At 38.1% G+C, this 16,938-nt stretch overlaps 1 protein-coding gene across 20 annotated transcripts in view; it reads left to right on the top strand.

Moving 5' to 3' along the window:
* Nucleotides 1–16,938, top strand: part of TRPM3 (transient receptor potential cation channel subfamily M member 3) — an 833,246-nt gene that overhangs the window by 606,863 nt on the left and 209,445 nt on the right. For 11 of the 20 annotated variants that reach the window (XM_074330560.2, XM_088793014.1, XM_074330550.2 and 8 more), the window contains one exon: nt 16,845–16,919. The exons of the other annotated variants lie outside the window; for them this stretch is intronic. In XM_074330560.2, coding sequence (XP_074186661.1) covers nt 16,845–16,919 — 75 coding nt within the window. The remainder of the gene's footprint in view (nt 1–16,844; nt 16,920–16,938) is intronic. 20 annotated transcript variants of the gene reach the window in all.

Raw genomic sequence — 16,938 nt, forward strand, 5'->3', positions numbered from 1 at the left:
TAAAATCAGGCTTTGATCTGAGCACAGATGACCATGTGAAGGCCTTTCAAGGGAACTGACATTGTCTAAACTAAAGCATCATGCGTAACCATCTTGATAAAACTTTAATCTGTTTTTAATTTTATGTATGTATTCATTCATTGTCTCTTGATATGTATGTATTTAGATATATTTGGAACACATAATATATACCCGATGGTTACACTAAAATTCTCTCAGTTTTTTACGTGTTCTGTGCCATTTGTTGTGTACACATTTGTTTTAACTGTGAAAGGTAACATTGTAAAAACAGCGATGCTCCCCATATCACTAAGTGCCTGAAATACGCTAGAATTATGAAAATAATCTACTGTCCCCAACTCACAAAATAAAATGCAATTTATTTTCACAAAATAACATGCAAGCCTTCCTGGCAGGCTCAAACTTTGTGGTAATTGTATGTCCCATCGGGGGAACTTGTATTTAACTGATGGAACTTCCAAAGCCTACAATTCTAAATAAGAAAGGATTCTCTTTGGCTAGATAAGTTTTCAGAAGTTCAGTGTCATGTGACTCAATTTGTCCAAATGGCTTTCCTCTCCTCTAGTCTTTTCTCTGCGCCTATCCCAAGTGGGATTTCCTTGCTATAGCCACCTTCCTCCGAGAATTGGGATATTTGACTTATTAGACCACGACTTGTTTTTCTATCCTCTCTTTTCTGGTTTAACTTTTCAGGAACTACTGCTGTATAGGCAGTCAACTTTCATGCCTTCATCTTTTTCACAGCGAAGTCTGGAATGATAAATTGTGGTATAGGCTTAAAGTCAAAATTATATTAGGAAACTCGCTTCTAAGAGTCTTCAACTGTCTTTGGAAAGAGAATACACAGTATTATCCTGAGGTAAACACATTTTGGAAAAAAAAAAGTAGAAAAGACTAGAGAATCTATGCAGAGATCAGTAGTAACTGAATGTAACAAAGCACTATAACCAATGGGTTGTAGGTTTCGTTGTATTAAAATTGAATTTGATTATACTATTTGATAGAATGTGTAAATGTTATGCAATTAGTGTTACCTTCTTAGTTTTTTATAAGCTGTAGCATTACTTTCTTTACACCATCAGGTTACAAATGAGACCCTAAGTAGGAGTGATCTGAAAGCTGAAGGAGATGGGAGAAGTGTGGACAAGGAACAAATGCAGGTCAAATTCAGAGACAAGACCTGTCCAAATAAGCAAAGCATGTCACTATGCTAGGCCCCGGTGGCAGCTGAGACAGTCAGTCAGCAGTGTTAGGAGGAGAGCTAGGTGTGACTATGTAAGTTATACACCCAGCTGAGGGGGTGCCAGTGGAGTTAAAACTGAGCCAGGGCTCTCTTAGGCAAGCCCTGTGCCTTACAAGCTGCCTGAGGAAAGGTTGATTTGTTCTAACTGGCCATCCCAGAAGGGGCCCCCTTTTGTAATTTACGTGCCTGGAGGGGTCCCTTTCTCCAAAGCTCATGAGGTGCTACTTGTGTGAATGGCCCTGCTGGGGAGGTCCGGGGAGGCTCATGGACAGTCACCTGGCCTCAGCAAAGTGGAGTTGAAGAGTGGGTCAGGACCTCAGGGATGCTGGAGGAGCCAGGATCCCATACACTCACCGCATGCTTTTTGTGGAGGCCTTGCACCCTTGCTAGGTCATCAAGGTAGATAGCGGCACACAGGTACATTGACAAGTGGGGATCCCATCAAGCGTCTAGGGTACAAAGCAGGGGAGAAGCACAGATCCAGGTACCAAGCTGAGGCCAGAAAAGCTGGCTTGAGACTCCTGAAATGCTCCAAGTCCACAAACAGGAATAGGCCTGGAGTCGGGGGAGCGGGGGGCTGGGCCCCCAGAGTGGTTCAGTCATAGTAGCAGGAACAAGGTCGAGGCGGAGAGGGGGCATATGGTCACTGTAATTATCACAATTTATACACACAATTTTCCTCCTTACTTTGGGGACTGTATTTGAGGCTTAATAGAAGCCCACAAGCTTTCATTCAGTGACTATAATTAAAAGGGAAGAGAGGGGGATGAATGATGCCCAACAAAGATCCCTGGGGTCACAGAAAGTTAAAAGGCTTGGGGTCAGGAATTTGCCTATGATCTGTGGTGAATGAAGCCTTGAGTTACCTCCTGCCCTAATTTTATCCCTGAACTTAATAGTGAGATGACCAACTCGTCCCAGTTTGCCTGGGACTTTCTCAGATTTAACATCGAAAAGTCCCATGTCTCCAGGCCCTCTGAGTCCCAGGCAAACTGAGATTGTAGGTCACCGTCCAAGTGAGAGACCCATGAGTCATTAGGTCTACTGCTGGCATTACGGCGTTCACCACACAAAGCAGGGAGAGATCAGCGAGGTCCTCAGATCATAACTAAGGAGCAGCCAGGCTAACAGCATTTGCCTTGAGATCTCCGTTCAGTGAGCAGCCAAGTCCATGAGAGCCCAGAAGCCTCCAGAACAGGACTAAGAAAGAAGGGGAAGAGCTGACCTGGTTATAACAGGAAGCAGCAGAATGAAGAATACAAATCTTTCGTGCAATCTCCAGTTGGTATTTTAGAACAGCAATTCTTTTTCATCTGGATACTACGCTTTTTCCCCCCTTTGTATCATAATTAGCAGGAATATGGTTCTTCCTATGAAAAATAAAATTGTATTCTATGTACCCATTCTAAAAAGCCCATGTGCTTTTGCTTTTCCTTCTTCAAAAGTTGAGGAAATCTAAAACACACCAGTGAAACTCAATTTCGGGAGGCCCCAATTCAGTCTCCTGAAAACGAGCCACCTGCCATAATAGACTGCCCCGCGATACCACGCAATTACCGTTCACCACCTACTCACTTCAGATGATCCCCGGGGATGTCTGAATACACTCAGCATTTTCTTCATTAAAGTACCATTCCTCCTCATCACTTAGGGCAACCTGCATGCCACAGTATCCTTTCAACAAGCCTATGTTCTTACACAAATGACAATCTTCTGAAGAATCCTTTCCTGAAATAGTAAGTGAATTCTGCTCAGGGACCTTTACACGCTGCCTCATCAAGATGCCAATTGTTCATAATAACTTATTACAAGCACCGTGTCTTACATTTTTCATAGCACTCTGGAATCCATTATCTCATTTTCCCCCTCCCTCCCTTCATTCCTGCTGTCAACAGTCTGCCCTGGAGTGTCCTCATTGGTTACTAAAGGGCTTTGTTTTTAAAGGAGAATTTTTTCCAATGTGAGCAGTTGCCTGCTTTGGAACACTCTTCATCTACTATTTTCTGAGCTTCAAATTTAACTTGCAAAGCCTCAAACAAGTCCAATCATGCCTTTAGTAAGCAAATATTTCTTGCACTTCTACGATGTACCAGTCATGGTGAAGGCCTAGACAAGCAGCAGTCAGCCAATTCATTGCACTTAAGTCAAGAGGGGCAAACAGTAATAAGTAAATAAGAAAACAAGGAAATATATGATGTCTGGTAGTAAAAAGCACTATTAAGAAATAAAGCAGGAGAGGGTATATGTATGTCTGCATGGGTGCACGTGTGTGTGTTGGGAGAATAGTGGAGATTAGGTGGTCAGGAATGAGCTCTGTAAGGAGATGATATGTAAGCAGAGACCTGAATGGAGTCGGAGCCAGCTGTGGAAAGGGCAGCCTGGGGAGAGGGAAAGCAGGGACAAAGGCCCCAGGTGTTCAATGAAGAGCAAGAAGACCTTTGTAAAGAGTAGGATTTTATTCTAACAGACTTTGATCTGGTAAGTTACAGGATCTCCCAGTTGAAAACCTCACTCTGATGTTGTGTGTAGAGATCACACTGAGGTAGGGGGCAAGATGAAAAGCAGGGAGGTGTTCTAGGAGGCAATGTTGATAAGGCAGGAGAGAGATGACAATAGATTGAATTAGGGTGGCAGCAACATAGGTAGTAAAAAGTGGTTGGATTCAAGTATATACATATCTGTTTTCTTAACTGATCTTTTTAAACATGTGGCACAATATGCATAATTTAAAATTTACCATTTTAACCATTTTTAAGTGTATGGTTCAGTGGCCTTAAGTACTTTTACATTGTTATACAACCATCACCACTATCCATCTCCAGAACTTTTTCATCTTGCCAAACTGAAACTCTGTCCCCAGTAAGCAATAAGACTGTATTCCCCTTCCCCCCAGCCCCTGGGAACTGCTGTTCTACTTTCTGCCTTTATGAATTTGCCTATTCTAGGTACCTCATATAAGTGGACTCATAATATATTGATCCTAAGATATATTTTGAAGGTAGAGCTCAGGAGGGCTTGCTAATGAATTGAGCATTCAGGGTAAGGAATAGACACATCAGGAATGCTGTGTGGTCATCCTTAGACACACCAGTTGATTCTTAAAAAATAATGAGATGAGATGAGAGGTTCCAATGAGTAAGTTTTTAAAGAAAAGGGAGTTGCGAACCAATCTCAGGGAGATTGGAATAAGGTCCGCGAGAAGGGGCAAAGGGATGAGAATCAGTGCACAAAGGAAGACTGTGGACAGTTTCTTCCTCCGTAGCAGGAGGAAAGGCAGAGTACATGGGCACAGATGTGGTAGGAAGGAGCATGTTCCGCTGGGAAGATCACATGTTCTCTGTAGATAGCTTCTTTAGGTAAAGAAAATAATACAGGAGGTCATGGGCTGAGGGTGTGAAAGGGAGGACGGATAAGAGATTAGGGAGAGAAAAACACGACAGTTAGTGTAGAGATGGGAGAGTGGACGGACAAGGGAAATGCAAGACCCCCACAGCAACCTGGGCCCCTTATTTGTGACCAAGAATTTAAAATGGTGTGACTCATCAGGGCTGTGTGTTTCTTTCCACCCCTGTTCAGCTTGCACAGAATAGGCACAGAGTTGGGGTGAGCACATGTGGGGATTTTGCCCGGCAAGCACAAAAGAGGAGGAGAGAAGCAAGGGAGTGAGGCTGTGTGTACTCTGTATATGTGTATGCCAAGAGTCTGTGGGTGAAAGTAAGCTGTGGCTGACATTCATGAGAACTGACAATAATTCATCTAAAAGATCAGACTGAGTTACAGAGAGGTAGTGAAGTGAATTAGCAAAGGTGACTCGAACTTTTAGTTAGTATTGGCAAACATCATATATACTAAGCTTGAACTGAAATAAACAAAGGTCCATAATAAACAATCCTTTGTAGTTATTTTATGGACATTCACATAGTCACACAAGTTGAATCAATTTAGCACATTGCTAAGAACATAGTAACCACTCAATAAACAGGTGTTACCTGAAAGACTGAGTACCAAAGGACTGTTCCAGAAAGCAACATATACGTTGCCTAATGGGACTTTAAAATCCCAAGCATATTTTTTGTATACATTTTTATTGTTCAAAAATTTCAAACAAATACAAAATTGGAGAATATTATAACCCCTGTAACTATCCTTAGCCTCTACTTTTTTCACCTTATGGGCAATCTTAAAATACTTATCTATATGTGTGTATATATATGCAATGTTAAGATATATATAGATAGCTATAGATATGTATGTCTTAAGATTGTCCATATATATGTGTGTGTGTGTTTGTGTATATATATATACATATATGTAATACATATATGTATATATAATGTGGCAAATATACATAATTTAAAATTTACCATTTTAACATATCTGTAAATATATAAAAATATATATGAAATGTATATGAAATACTGCCATATATATATATATATATATATATATATATATTCTCCTCTGAATAATTTTGAAGGAAATCCATAAATTTTTCACTACATTTCATTACTATAAATATTTCAGTACCAAAGCATTTTTTTTAACTTGTGCTAGCCACACATAGGGTAGATTTTAAAAGTATTTCCTTAACTCAGTAACAACGTAATGACAAATATTGATCCAAGAATTCTTTAACAATTTTTTCAAAAAAAACAAAAATTAAGAACTACATTATTACATGCTAAAATTCATCAAAAATTTTTGACAACCATCTTCCTCATTCCAAGTTCTACTCTTAGCCGGCCAAAAAACATTTAAACAAATATTGCCTAGCAATTCTCAAAAGGGAAGATAAGAAAAATCCCAAGCAATTGTGACGTTCATTTAAGAGTTTGGAGGAACGAACATAACATTTGGGAGAAGAGGGGGTCTTGGTGTTTGTCTATAGCCAGTGATTAAGTTGAAAGTGGCAGGGAGACCTGGAAGTTCAGATCGTTATGGCTCTGCGACCTTAGACAAATTACTGCATTTCTCTTAGACTTTGTTTCTGCAGCTGTGAACCAGGGACAATAATTCCTGACAGTGTTATGATTAAATGAGTTAACATATGAAAGGATTCTATCATGTGGCAGTTCAGAAAGGTTGGTTGCCTTCCTGACTTTGTGTCCTTGTCGTCCTCCAGTGGGAAACCATGTCCCAGGTTTATGTAGCCTGGCTGCCAAAGGTGCCAACCTGAGACCCAGACGTTCATTCAAAGCCCATCAGAATTTAGGGTGTTCAGAATATCTCTACCACACATAGAAACTGCTTCCGATTGTTAAGAAGCCATGTATCCCTGGGTCCAAAGAGAAAATTAAGGCTCATCGTTATATTTTGTAGCATATCATCCAGCCTCTGTTAACAGTACTTGTTGAAGAGTAATTGATTTACATTCTTGGTCATTGCAGCAATAACAAAACTCTTTTGTTTTGTTTTTTCTATTATTGGAAATATGTTCTGAACGGTAGTTGCTTCTCCTGCCTAAGTAAATAGAGAATAATGGAGAAAATTTAATCTTTCTTTAGAGATTCAGGTGTGTTGGAGTAATTGTTATGACTGTCGTTAAGGATTGTTGCGTACTCGTTGGGAGTGTCGGAACATGGACTAAATATGAATTGGCCCAGAATATATCTTAAATGTTTAGATTTGGGCCAATGTCAGATTTTCTTCTTGTAATTTACCATTTTATTCAAAAAGATGATTGAGGAAAGAGGGCGGAAATCTAGTTCTCTTTGGGCTGTGATTGATTAAAGTGTTACCCCTTTGTGTTTGAATTTTATTTTAGGTTTGGCTGCATACAAAGTTTTATTTGGATTAGATGTCTAATTATACTGTGAACATCAACATAGGTTGTAAGAAATTTCCTTATAAAGCTGGAATTTTCTGACTTTCTCATCTCCCTACGATAAAGTGAAATCTACGTCAGACTAAATCCAGTCTAAGGCATTATGTCCTCGTAGCAGTCATTATAGATATACCTACTTTGTGGTATTAATTGATGGGAGTATCTGGGTAGGTTTAGATTTTCTTAACCAGTGCTTTTGCTACTGTCAGAATATGCTCGAAAGAGAATTTGATTTTCTTTTCTCTCTTTGTCCCAGAGTAATGATTGACATTTGAGTCTGGCCTCATCTGATGAAGCCACCAAGAGTACTTTTCTCTAAAGCAAGATTAAAATGGGCTTGGCATTTCCAAGTAATCAAGTAGCAGCAATGATTGCAGAATTCATAAAACATAATTAAATTTGGTTTTTGAGGATATTGCTATTTAAAGTTCTCTGGAAAACATGTATGTTTTATTTTTCAGTCCCTAAGCCACACACCTACGAGTATTCATAGATGGCTGTGCTTATTCACACAAACTAACAAAAATAATGATAACAATATTGTCTCTCAGTGGTACAGACTATCATCCCTGAGAAGTTATGCTTTATTATGGGAACAAATATTTCCCCTTTTCACTGATTTATATAATAGATGGGCCCCATAAATATGCTAATACACAGAGTGAGTCATGGTAGTAGAGTCCAATTGGTTACAGGATATTTTATTTTTAAAAGCTCGTATCTATGAAGTGGCACACACCAATTTAAAGCATTTTGTTTCAGTGAAATTTCCGTAATCAGAAAGAAGTACTCATGACTACATCATTTATTCCCTTGCTCCTTTACCATCATTTTTTGGTGATAACCACCTCCACTAGGAGACATTTTAAAATAATGGGGAGATGAGTGGTTGACACAATTTCTGGTGTTCCTGAATGGTGCTAAAGAGGAGGCAGGAAGGTTAATATTCTATCATGTGCAGGGCAGTTTCACATAAAGAATTGCTTGGTCCAAATGCCAACCACATTCCTTAAGAAACCCTACTCTGACTATGTTTCCTTGAGTTTTCTTTCTGTTTTTTTTTTTTTTTTTTTTAAATCTTTCCAATAACCCACCCCTGATTCATTAGGGCTACACCCTTCCAAGATACTCTGTCCTAGTTTAAAGACATACTTGTATGTAGAAAAAGCAGCAATAGTGAGCCAAGGGGGCTGAGATTCAGATTATTTAATGACTTGTGAAGACTTTGGTATCCTGAATCCACCCACGGCACAGGCAGGATGTCAGCCCTAATATAGCTCCTTCAGATCCCAGTGTCATTTGCTGTTGGGTATTTCTTCCTTATATCTCACTTCATTTGCTCTGTTCTGTCCTGGGTGAGAACCAGAGTCACTGTCTATGTTAGAGCTCTCGGCATATTTGAAAACTGTAAATGAACTTGAGTTGACCTTGCTGCCGTAATGGCGATAAGGAAGCTGTTTTTCATTTGGAGAGACACACTGACCTGCTTAACAGGCAGAACTGACTCGTGAAGTAAATCAGAATTTCCAATTCGGCAGCATCTGCTCTTAGCACCACTGCTTTATATGTTGCAGGCTCAGTGACTCTAGAAATGTGCTCAATGATGGGAGCTCCCCTGTCAGCAGCGTTGATGCTCAGAGAAATCCTACAGTTCACAGTTATTAGCTGATTTGGGGAGACAGGCAGAGGTCCAGAAATGTGGTTACTTTACCCGTAGGCCCCTGAAGAGCCTACTCACTAGAATTAATTTCCCAAGGGATATTTGAATAAATCAAAATTCTACTAGAATAAAACATTTGAAATTGAACACAAAGAGAACTCTAATTTTTAATCTATAAATTACTGAGAATGATTTTGGAAATAAGGGAGCAGGGCAGTAATATAAATCTTCAGCGAATGAATAACTTCGTTAAATAAAGCACCATGAAGCAGTGCTTTTAAAATTCACCTTCCATTTCTGGAATATGTTTCTCCTTTCCCTGGACTGTAATAGATCCTTTTTGCATATTAGTGTTTTTCTATTGTTAAATTATGAAGCCAACTTACCCTGGAAATTTGACATAGGTTATGTAAAGTGTACCACTGACATCCTTACGAGGTTTACCAGTCTCTCTGACCCCGAAACGGGGGTTAATGTTGTGCATGATGAGTGCTCAATAAAGAGCTGCTGCTTTGGCATGAAAGAAGTTTAAGTAATTTCTCCCACTCATACTATTATATAAAATGTGTGAACTTGCAGTTCCAAAAAAGTTTCAAAACTGTTTAGCTACAGCAGCTAATTTGAAATAAGCATATAACTTTCCAGGAGGAAATTTGAAAGGATTGTCATCACTTACATATAAATGAATGATAGATCATAAGTAATACATATATGTCTTATTTTTATTCTTATTATAATTGTTAAGTCAGTCTCATTTGTTTGTATTTATACCAAATGCAGAGGGGACAAGCCTGAAGTGGTCAATGGTAGCACAGAGAGGGAGGCAGATGGCAAAGGGGAGAAATAAGGTATGACTTACATGAGAGTTTCTTTGGCGAGTTTTCCATTTTGGAGTGAGTTGACTATCCATCCAGTAAGCATCGGCGTGAGACCATTGGGTCCCTTGCCCATGGTCAACATTGCAAACCTATCATGCTACTTTTGTCACTGAGCCTTGACATAGCTCAGAATCATTTGCATTCATTTGATTACAGGCTGACTCTAACAGTGGATACCTAAATGAGACAGGTGTTTATTCCTTATGCATGTTATTCTGAACATGAGTGCCAATCTGACAGGGTGGCCTCACCGTGTTGAGGACTCAGATTCCTTCTTTCTTTTGCTCTGCCCATCCCTATTTTCATGGTCCATGGGAGTTCACCATCACATCTACATTCTGGCCAGAATGAATCAGAAAAAAGGATCAAGGGAAAATCATAACCCTTCCTTTTAAAGGCACAATAGGAAAGTCATACACACCGTTTTGGCTTGCATTCTATGTGCCAATATTTAGTCACATGTCCCCACCTAACTAAAAAGGGTTTCAAAAATGTAGTCTTTATCCTGGGTAAACACATAGCCAATAAATTCTACCACAATGAGGGAAGGGAAGAATAGACATTGGAGTAAAACTAGCAGGTTTTTGTTTTTTTTTTAATCACACCTTTTCAGCATAGCATTCCAGATAATCGAGAAGTGGCGGGAGTTGGCATGTGAGATGAAATATATCTACCATTCATGAATAAGATATACCTATATGTTCCAGTATGTTCACTGGGGAGCCTTGTTCATAAATAGCTCCTGTAGCATATGCTTCATATTTTGCCCTTTTGCTCTTCACCTGTGAGTGTTTTGGATTTTTTTTAAATCAATGCACATATCTTTTTTTTTTTTTTTAATTGGGGGATGTTGGGGAACTGTGTTTCTCCAGGACCCGTCAGTTCCAAATCATTGTCCTTCAATCTAGTTGTGGAGGGTGCAGCTCAGCTCCAAGTCCAGTCACTGTTTTCAACCTTAGTTGCAGGGGGCACAGCCCACCATCCTATGTGGGAATTGAACCGACAACCTTGTTGTTGAGAGCTGGTGCTCTAACCAACTGAGCCATTCGGCCGCCCCCCACCTGTGAGTTGTTTAGTGATATGTAGTTGAAGAGTCTTGCACTGGCTCTGGAAATTGTAATTTCCCCTGAGAATCAGATTGAGACAAGCTGTCTAAAATTATGTAGATCATTTTAGACTATCCTGGTTTCGATAACTTTTTAAGCTAACTAGCTCAAACAGATCCCCTTAGCCTCAAAGTCCTTGCACATGCTGCACTATGAATAATGCATGTGCATTCCACAATGGATCCTTAGCCACATATTTTGCTACACATCATTAGGTAACATTTTAAATCCTAAAATATTAAAAATAAATAGAATACATTCTGTTTCTATGACACCATACTGTTAATATTAATGTTTCAAAAATAAATCCTGGAAATGTGACCTACCCATGGCTGTCATCTTGGAAATACATAGTAGAATGGAGATCGATTGGCCTTTCAAATCCATCCTGATGAGGATTAGTTATCACTGGACTTTGGCCCTATTGTGGAAAAAAGGACAAGAGACCTGTCTTAGGGAATAAAAGCAGCCCATCTTCCAACTCTGTTGAGGAAATGTTTAACAAGACCTGATGAGCACATGAGTTTGTGAGGGATTTAAAGCCTTCTTATACCAATTATCCAATTTGATATTCCTACATTTTAATAACTCCTAAATGATAACTAGTAATTTGGCAAGAAACAGCTGAAGGGCTCTTGAAACCTTCTGAATGCCAGTAAACATGTAATTGAGAGTATTTCCTGACACTGCTCGTTATTAAGATTAATTAATAGAGCTTCTCTTAATAAATGGTGAATTGGGTAGCTTGGTTTTAGAGACCAAGATACACATGTGATTACTGATCCAACCTCAGTTAATTTTTCTTTTGATTTTAGTTCATGTTTATTCAATAAAACTTAAAAGGTAGAGCTTTCAGACAGTTGGGATTTCCCTTCTATCTTGCTCAGTGAATAAAGCCTAGGAGGATCTGTTGCCTTACAGATTTAATTAAACCACAGACAAGCACTTTGAAAATATTATAAATCTCATCTTTCCTCTCTGGATATTCTATATGTAGAATAGTTTCTTTGCCTTTTTTCTGCCTCGCCAAGTATATTTTTCCTTCATCTTTTTATAATAGCAAACTCAACTGTTGTGACTTTTTTATTCCACAAGCTAAGTGTCTGTAGAAAATAGATTCAAAGTTTAAAAACTGCATTAGAAAATACTGTAAAGAAATTCAGTAAACAAATGGCAAAGCTAAGAAAAGATTTGCTACCATGAAAAAGGCTAATTTCCATAATAAGCAAAGAGCATCCACAATCTAAAAGAAGAATCCTGTAAGAAAACAGGCAAAATATATCAACAGAAAGATCACAGGGAAGAAAATACAAATGTTCAGCCTCACTCAAAATTAGAGAAATGAAAATTAAGGGAACAATGAAATGTTTTTTAACCTATCAGATTGGCAAAACACAAAGTTTAAAAACATCTAGTGTCAGTAATTATAGTATATGGAAATATGTACTGGTGTATGTGCAAATATGGGCAACCTTGTTTGAAAGATAGTTTGGTTACCCCTATTAAGTTCTAAATGTGCATACCCTTTGACCCTATAATTTTCTAGGAATTTATTCATATTTATTGCAATATTGTTTACAATAATAAAATGGAAATAACCCAACGATTCACCAATAAGTGACTAATTAAATTATATGTAGATATACAGTGAAGTTACTCTGAAGTTATTATAAATAATGCAATAGCTCTGTTTGGGCTTATAAGGAAAGATATCCAAGGATAAATTATTTTCCTTTCTAAAGTTAAAAACCTATTGTACAATAGCACACCTGTGTGTTTATGATCACATTTAAGTTTTTTAAATGATATACAAGTATATATATTATATATATATATGTATATATATAATATATATGCATATGTGTGTGTGTGTGTGTGTGTATATATATATATATATATATACACACACACACATCTTATAAAATATCTGAAAGGACATAGGTGAACAATTATTAGTTACAGGTTCTAGAAAGTGAGACATTAGGTGAGAGAGGTGAGATGAGAATTGACACTTTCCACTTACCGCTTTTAAAAATTTCTCAATGTTATTTTTTATAATGAGCAAATATAGCTTTTATGAGAGAGAAAGAGAGACAGACATAGACAGAGAGAGAGAGAGAGAGAAGGATGGAAGGAAAGAAGGAATGAAGAAGGAAGGGAGAGAAGGAGGGAGAAAGAAAACTTTTGATAGTCAGCCTATCCATGTAATGTAGGCGTTTAGAGTACCGTCCTCCCTCAAGGGTATGTACATCTTTCTTGACTTGCGGGTAAGGACCAGTATGGCTGTGTTGGGCATACTCTGTTTTCTCTTGCTCACTCAGTCTGCTGTCAATTCTCCTCTCCTTCTAAGACAAAAGGAAAGGGTCAAGTCAGAAAGCTTAAGGGGAGAGGCTGGTTAAGGACACATCATAGAGAATAATATTCTCAAATCTTATATAAAGGATGTATATAAAAATTACGAAACCAACATAACAGGTTTGATGCTTACATTTGCTAATGGCTGAACTCAAAGCAAAATTATCTTCCCTATTAGGAGTTGGTGAATGAGAAAAACAGCCTAAATTTACTCCCAATCCTTCGCCATAGGCAGATATCCTAGTATAACGGGGCTACTGAAAATTCCCTACTTTTGAATCTCTACCATGAGTACAATCAAGCAGAGTTAGAGTTATTCATTTTCCCTTCATCATGCTCCTGGGCACCCCAAAGTCCAGCTTCCTTCTCCCCGGCTCCTACTCCCTGTGATGGATGGAACTGGCTCACTCAGCAGCTCATTCAACAGCTGTTTCATGTTGAAGATTGTCTGTAACACCCACTGAGGAAACAGTGGCTCCCACTACATTCCTCATTCCTCTGTACTTTTAAGATGCTTCATATGGAGCCAAAATTCATGTCAGATGTTCTTCATCTTCTCAAAATGTGGCAAAAATCAGAACTCAAAATATCTGTCATTTAAAATAAATAGTTATTGCGCTCTCTGTTATATTTCCCCTTGACAATACTTCTGTGACTCTACCATTATTTGCTTGTGTGCCTACAATATACAAAGCACTGTAGGGGCTGCAAGATTAATGAGCTATAGCAATAATGAGTGCTTACTGAGTACTACTCTAAACACTTTACTAGAATTAACTGAATTAATCCTGATAACAACCCTAGAAATAGGTACCATTATTGTTATTCCTAGTGACCAATAAGAAAACTGCAGCACAAAAAGGTCAAACAATGGTCTATAAGGTCGGACTGCCAATAAGTGGCAGAGCCAGGAAGTCTGCCTGCATCCACACCTCAACCACTGTGTTCTATTGCCTCTCAGCAGGCAAAATACTGTGTAATAAAGCAGCAAGTGTTAAATGCCCTTTATGATATGAAGTCCAACGAGAATTCAGACAGAGAACTTACCTGAGTGGAATATTCATGGGGGTACGTGGCCAAGGGATTTTAAGGAAAATTTTGATAGGTGAAAAGTAGACAATGATTGCAAGCAATGCAGGTGAAAGTTTTCAACATCTGGAAATTTAGTGGTCTAATGAAATTTATTTTACTTTTATGAAATTGTTTATCCTGTCTGAAAAAGCAAAATCTCAGCTGCAAATATAAATAACGATTACATGTGAACTAGGGTTAATTTCTTAGGAAATACCATCATTAGAATGATAAGGAAAAGTTATGTTTCATTGTGTTTCCCTTTCATCAACTCTCCTTAATTTAATAAGGCGATGTGAAAGTAAAATTTAGAATAAAATGATAAATGGGGCATTGTGTATATATTATAGATGTAGGTATATAGAGGTGTCTATAATATATAGATCTAAGTGTATCGATGTATCTATATATAATATATATATCATATATATGTATATACATTATATATATACATGTATATATATATACATGTATATATATACACATATATATACATATATATATATTTCACCAATTTATTGCCTTGCCTTCATTTTCCAGATGGGAAAACCCACTTGGAAAAGGTCAGTGTCCTGCCTAAACTTGTACAATGAATTAAGTGGCACAGCATTTCTCTGAACTCAGAACACACTTCTGGTCTGCAGCTCTTTGCTCAGCATTGCCACTATCTTAGTTTGGGAGGTATTTTTCTTATTCTGTTTAACACAGCACAAGGGAAACTCAAATAAGCAAAGGTTTTTCATGCACCTGAGCGAGGAACAAAATCAGGGTCCTTGGAGCATCAGGCTCATTTGATGCAAAATCCTTATCCTTTTATTCCCTCAGTTTTTTTCCCTCGAGACCATTTTCTCCACTATGTCCTAAAGGGTAATTAAGGCACTATCAAGAAATTTGGGATCACAAACAACAGATACCTGATAGCCAGACATTTCCATTGTTAATCATACAACAAATCTTCAACAAATCTGGTTGGTCTTCACTGAAATGTCATTTTAACTTTTGTTCATTAGGATTTGGTAACTGGGAGGGAGAAAAGAAATAAACTGAAAATACCAGTGTGCTGTTCACTCTGCAGGGAAGATGCAGCTAAGCCAATTTTGTGCTTGGATCCATAAACAAATGCTTGTGCTACGTTTCCAGTAGGGTTTCCGTTGTTGTCTGTTTGAGGTTTTGCTCATAGTATTTAGCTAGCACTCTAATTGCCGGGCACGGTGGTAGAGAGACCTGGGGAGGCATGTGCTCCCAAGCTGAATTTATGTTCTTGGGAACATGCTAATTAGTAACTTTCTGGAAAATATACGGTAGTTACTCTTCGCTTATTATTTTGCAAACTATTGAGAATCTAGAGGAACAAACCTCCTATTTTGTGCTTCAGGGGATATTGCTTTATGCTTTCCTCAATCAATCCATTCTTATGAAAAGGCATCTCTGCCAGGTTATGTGGGGTGAGAAATTACCAACTGATGTTCTGTGAAAAGTGGGGTGAGACCCTACTATGTCTCTTACCCACCAGCTCCCCGCTGCCCAACCACCAATTGCCATAAGTTGAGGCTACTCTACAAGTCTGGCTTGATCCTAGGAAGCCAGGAACAGAAGATCTAACTTGAGGGTCTAGGGCCCTCTATAAATGTTGTTTCTAGGGAAGGAAGAAAAAGGGCAGAGCACAGCTACTCATGCTGATGGGATTTTCCTCTGGGGCCTGCATAGGAAATGAGATACTGCCTGAGTCATCTAGCCCAAAGCTAGCTTGTTTACTAAGTTAACGATCCCAGAGACATGATTTACCATTAAATTTATGTCCCACTTAGGAATAGAATAGCCAAGTTGGTAGGAAATCTATAATGAAATAGCTGTGATGGCTTTTTTTAAAGATAGATAGACAGCCAGATAAATAGATATATGCGTACATACCTACGAGTAAATACATACATAGAAAAAAAGATGACATAGATATATATATGATATAATCTATATATATGATTATATGTATAGATATAAACAGATATAATCTCTATATATATATGACTATGCCTATTTATTTATCTCTCATTTTCTTGGCCAATGAGAGAAGAGAAGGAAATGTGGAGATCTCTTCAGTAAATAATATTACTCATGTTGAGTGACATGTTGGCATTGATTTCAACTGAATACATTAGCCTCTGAAAAAGTAATTCTTTTAGGTCAAAAGTAGCTAATCACCTGAGAACAGGAAACATATCTCCAGAAATCAGAAAGATGTTTTGAAAACGATGGAGGGGGAATCCAGTTCTTATTCTGTCTTGGAAGACACAGAATAGAAAAATTCATAATTATTATTATAATTAGTATAACAACAGCTAACATTTCTTGAGGAACTTATTAAGTGCTAAGCATTGTTGCAAACACTTAATATGATGAACTCACTTTATTCTTTCACCACCACAGTAGTCCTGGGTTGAAAGAGAATAACGAACGATACTTCCTCCAACAAAGGAGTTGATTTTAAGGACACGTTTAATTGAAGGAGTGATGAGACAAGATATAGCTGGTACAGAGGCCTATTTGATGCTTTGCATAAGTCTGAATGTGAGACTTGGATTGCCGTCATAGGTATAAATATATATAAATTAGGTGATCGGTCTGCTTTAATAAAATGTGTATCCAACCATTGGGTTGTAGAATTTTCAAAGATTTTATTTTTTGACAGGATGCCTGCCGTTTTTCTCTCTTGATTCCCGCTTGTTTTATTCATTTTGGGGTAGTTGCCAATTAGACCAAATTGGTAAGTATCATGAATGGAA

This window comes from Rhinolophus sinicus, chromosome 16 (assembly GCF_057876585.1).
Source record: "Rhinolophus sinicus isolate RSI-liver-muscle chromosome 16, RSI-T2T, whole genome shotgun sequence".
Classification (NCBI taxonomy): Eukaryota; Metazoa; Chordata; class Mammalia; order Chiroptera; family Rhinolophidae; genus Rhinolophus; species Rhinolophus sinicus.